Source organism: Octopus bimaculoides, chromosome 28 (assembly GCF_001194135.2).
Source record: "Octopus bimaculoides isolate UCB-OBI-ISO-001 chromosome 28, ASM119413v2, whole genome shotgun sequence".
In the NCBI taxonomy this organism is placed as follows: Eukaryota; Metazoa; Mollusca; class Cephalopoda; order Octopoda; family Octopodidae; genus Octopus; species Octopus bimaculoides.
The window spans coordinates 11,847,933-11,852,132 of NC_069008.1; the positions used below are offsets into that span (position 1 = coordinate 11,847,933).

Consider the following 4,200-nt stretch of genomic DNA (forward strand, 5'->3'; position numbering starts at 1 on the left):
TAACAGCCTATTTTTAATAAATGAAATCCCACATATTTCACAATTATACGTTTTTTCTCCCGTGTGTATTCTTTTGTGTTCTGTTAAATATCTTCTATAAACAAATGATTCCTCACATATTTCACACTGGAATGGTTTCTCTCGTGTGTTGTCAAATCACCATTAGTGGTGAATGATTTTCCACATATTTCACAGTAATATGGTTTTTCTCCAGTGTGACTACAATTGTGGATAATAAGACAAGAATTCTGAGTAAATGATTTACCACAGATTTCACAATGAAAAGGCTTTTCTCCAGTGTGGATTCTTTTATGTTTGTTTAAATCACCATTCTGGACAAAATATTTCCCACAGATTTCACAGTGAAAGGGTGTTTTCTCCAGTATGTTTTCTTTTATGAACAAGAAGATTAGAATTATTAGAAAACGATTTCCCACATATTTCACAAGGGAAGGGTTTTTCTCCAGTGTGACTACGCCTGTGTGTTGTCAGATCCCCATTAGTGACAAAACTTTTTCCACAAATTTCACAATGAAATGGTTTTTCTCCAGTGTGCCTTCTTCTGTGCTTTGTTAAATCACTGTTCTGGACAAAATATTTCCCACATATTTCACACTGATATGGTTTTTCTCCAGTGTGACTACGTATGTGAACTACAAGAGTAGACTTCTCAGAGAATGATTTACCACACATTTCACAGGGGAAGGGTTTCTCTCCTGTATGTATTCTCTTGTGAACTACAAGACCAGACTTCTCAGCAAATGGTTTCCCACAAATTTCACAATCAAAAGGTTTCTCTCCTGTGTGTATTCTTTTATGGACTACTAGACTAGACTTCTCAGAGAAAGATTTCCCACATATTTCACAATGATATGGTTTTTCGCCAGTGTGGATTCTTTCGTGAACTATAAGACTAGACTTGTCAGAGAATGATTTTCCACATATTTTACACTGAAATGGTTTTTCTCCAGTGTGTATCCTCCTGTGAACTACAAGACCAGACTTCTCAGAAAATGATTTTCCACAAATTTCACAGCAGAAAGGTTTTTCTCCAGTGTGAGTTCTTTTGTGACTATTTAATTGAACTTTAGAGATAAATGTTTCCTCACACATTTCACAATAGAAAGGTTTTTCTCCAGTATGTTTCCTTTTGTGAATTATAAGATTAGAATTACTAGAAATAGCTTTCCCACAAATTTCACAGTGAAAACGTTTTTCTCCAGTGTGTCTTCTTTTATGCTTTGCTAAATCACTCGTCTGGACAAAATATTTCCCACAAATTTCACAACGAAACGGCTTCTCTCCAGTGTGACTACGTATGTGAACTACTAGACTAGACTTGTCAGAGAATGATTTTCCACATATTTCACAGTGGTGGGGTCTTACCCCAGTGTGGATTCTTTTGTGAACTATAAGATTAGACTTACCAGAAAACGATTTCCAACACACTTCACAGTGAAACGGTTTTTCTCCAGTGTGTATGCTTTTGTGACTATTCAACTGGCCTTTAGTGATAAATGCTTTCCCACAAATTTCACAATCAAAAGGTTTTTCTCCTGTATGTATTCTTTTGTGAATTACAAGACCAGACTTCTCAGAGAATGATTTCCTGCATGTTTCACAGTGATAAGCTTTTTCTCCAGTGTGGATTTTTTTGTGACTATTCAATTGACTTTTAGTGATAAATGATTTCTTACATATTTCGCAATTGAAAGGCTTTTCTCCAGTGTGTTTTCTTTTGTGCTTTGTTAACTCACTTTTAGTGACCAAATACTGACCACATATTTCACACTGATATGGTTTTTCTCCAGTGTGACTACGTATGTGAATTACAAGACTAGACTTCTCAGAGAACGATTTCCCACATATTTCACAGTCGTATGGTTTTTCTCCAGTGTGTGTTCTTTTGTGAACAACAAGATGAGAATTGTCAGTAAATATTTTCCCACACATTTCACAGTGAAATAGTCTTTCTCCAGTATGTAGTCTCTTGTGTTTTGTTAAATTACTGTTTGAAGCAAAAGATTTCTCACATACTTCACAATTATAGACTTTCTTCTTATTGTGTGTGAAGACTTCATGCTCTAAAGAGAATGTCTTCTTACAAATCTCAGAGTGATGTTCAGGAACATTGTTGTTTACAAGTTTATCACATCTGTCGGTTTCTGTAACTGTATCTATATTGGTAAAAACAGTTGTGCTTGAAGTGTCCAAGTGATTAACATCCTCCATACTGATTCCTGAATAAATCTTTAAAGTTGAGAAATGTCTGAGTATAATCCATTATGGTTCAGTCTCTTGTTTTGGATAACATGAAACTTTGTTTACATGTATAAAAGAATTTGCCATGTAGATACATTTTCAACGCACCATTAGAGTGCTTGTGGCTGACCGGGTCCTATCTAAGTGTTTCACATACTGCCGTAGAAATAACGACATATATGTAAAAAAAAAAGAAATCCAGAAATGATTAAAAGATGCTATCTCAGTCTAAAGGATAAGCAGTCTATAAAAGGATGTCCTGGTGAAATCGGAGCGATCTTAAGAGATATTGTAATGCAATAATAATCACAACAAAGAAGCAAAACACATTACGGCGTAAGAGCGGTGTCGGAGAAAGAATATGAGTGTTTATAATAGAAACTCAATATACGTATGTATGTGAGTGTGTACGTATTCTCATATAGGTGTGGTCCCAATAAATGGAGTTTGTTTCCCACGATTAGAGGAAAAGAGCAACAATGTGTGTTGCGATAGTAATTCAAATAAAAAATCTTTTCAATTTGAAATTCAGCTGAAAAAAGTCAATAATGTTCAGAATTTCTCGATTATTAAAACCCGTCCTGTAAAATAGGGGACAATCAATATACGATGTAATGTAGTTTGTGATAAAATAAAATATTTAATCATGAAGATGATAGAACACAGATCATGAAACATGTAAATCAAACTTCGCATTAATATCAGATAATTACTACACAAATTAGCTCAACGAATTAAGCGTACAAAGTAGGCGGTGACGTTGACAATTTTCCCGCGTTTGAACAACACCGGTGACTTAAATTAAAAGTCCCTAACGTATTTTAACTTATAAATTTGCTTCTTCAAATATATCCATCCTATGTTAAATAAATAAGTAAGTAAGTAAGTAATAATAATAATAATAATAATAATAATATCATTTCGGATCTTTCTGAATTGACGGGAACCACTTTTCATTTATGTTTTATGTAGTGTTTTTGGTACCGAAACACTTAAAACTTCGTATACTTGTATATTTTGTGTTATAGAACAGATAAAAAAAATTTGTATTCGAAGTTATTTCATGTAAAAAATTGTCGTATTTCGGTAATTTGAACCAATCACTGACGTCTATTGAGGTGAAAACCATTACTGCCGTGGAATGTAAACAACATTTTCTAACGGTGCCATGGGATCTTTTCCCTTGAATAAAATTAGTGCCGTTGTTTGTCAACAACAACTATCCGTCTTACTGTTACTTATGACATCGTTCGTGCGTTTGTACTGGTTTTTAGCTTTTGGGTTTTAGGGTGAGGGTTCGGGTTTTAGAGTTCGGGTTAGTTTTAGGGTTACGGTTAGAGTTATGATTATTTTTGCCATAACCTCACTCATAACCCTAACCAGAAAGATCCTTTATCTTTAAGCTGTTATTTCTAGTCTCATAGGAAACCACGCCTGAGACAATATTTCTGCAGATGCTTCCCAAAGGGTCCTTCATTCGTCAATGAAAACATTGCCGTGTTGGAAGTATTTGGTTTCTAATTTTAGCTTGATAGCAGGGCACCTATTACTCTCTCTAAGATTGTTTGGTAGATAGATAGATAGATAGAGGGAGGGAAGGAGGGAAAGAGGGGGAACTACAGGGAGAGAAGTCGAACGACATATTTACTTAAAGAGGGGAAAGTGTGATGTAATAAAGAAGACCGGCGGAGATATGTGGATTATATAATGGGGTGAGAATGTGTGTATGAGAGAGAGAGAGGGAGGGAGATTGTTTTGTGTTTAATAGAGGAGGGAGAGGGAGAAGTGAGAGAATATGCAAGAGATATGGAATATATAATGATAGAAAGAGACAGGGATTGCAACAGAGCAAGGCTAGTAACTCTTATTACATCCCATTTTCCCCTCTAAAATGTATCACTTTCTCCCTAGACACAACACAAACTGTATTATTTTCTA

General features: G+C 35.0%; 1 protein-coding gene across 1 annotated transcript; it reads right to left on the bottom strand.

Annotated features, from left to right (window-relative positions):
* Positions 1 to 6: 6 nt before the first annotated feature.
* On the bottom strand, positions 7 to 3,202 carry LOC106868864 (zinc finger protein 260-like). The gene has a single exon (XM_052977638.1). It carries the CDS (start codon positions 2,230 to 2,232, stop codon positions 358 to 360), a length of 1,875 nt encoding a protein of 624 aa, XP_052833598.1. The 5' UTR covers positions 2,233 to 3,202; the 3' UTR covers positions 7 to 357.
* Positions 3,203 to 4,200: the final 998 nt, after the last annotated feature.

Bases quoted from the DNA above. Each gene is read 5' to 3' on its own strand.
- LOC106868864 (XM_052977638.1), bottom strand. From the start codon at position 2,232: ATGGAGGATGTTAATCACTTGGACACTTCAAGCACAACTGTTTTTACC.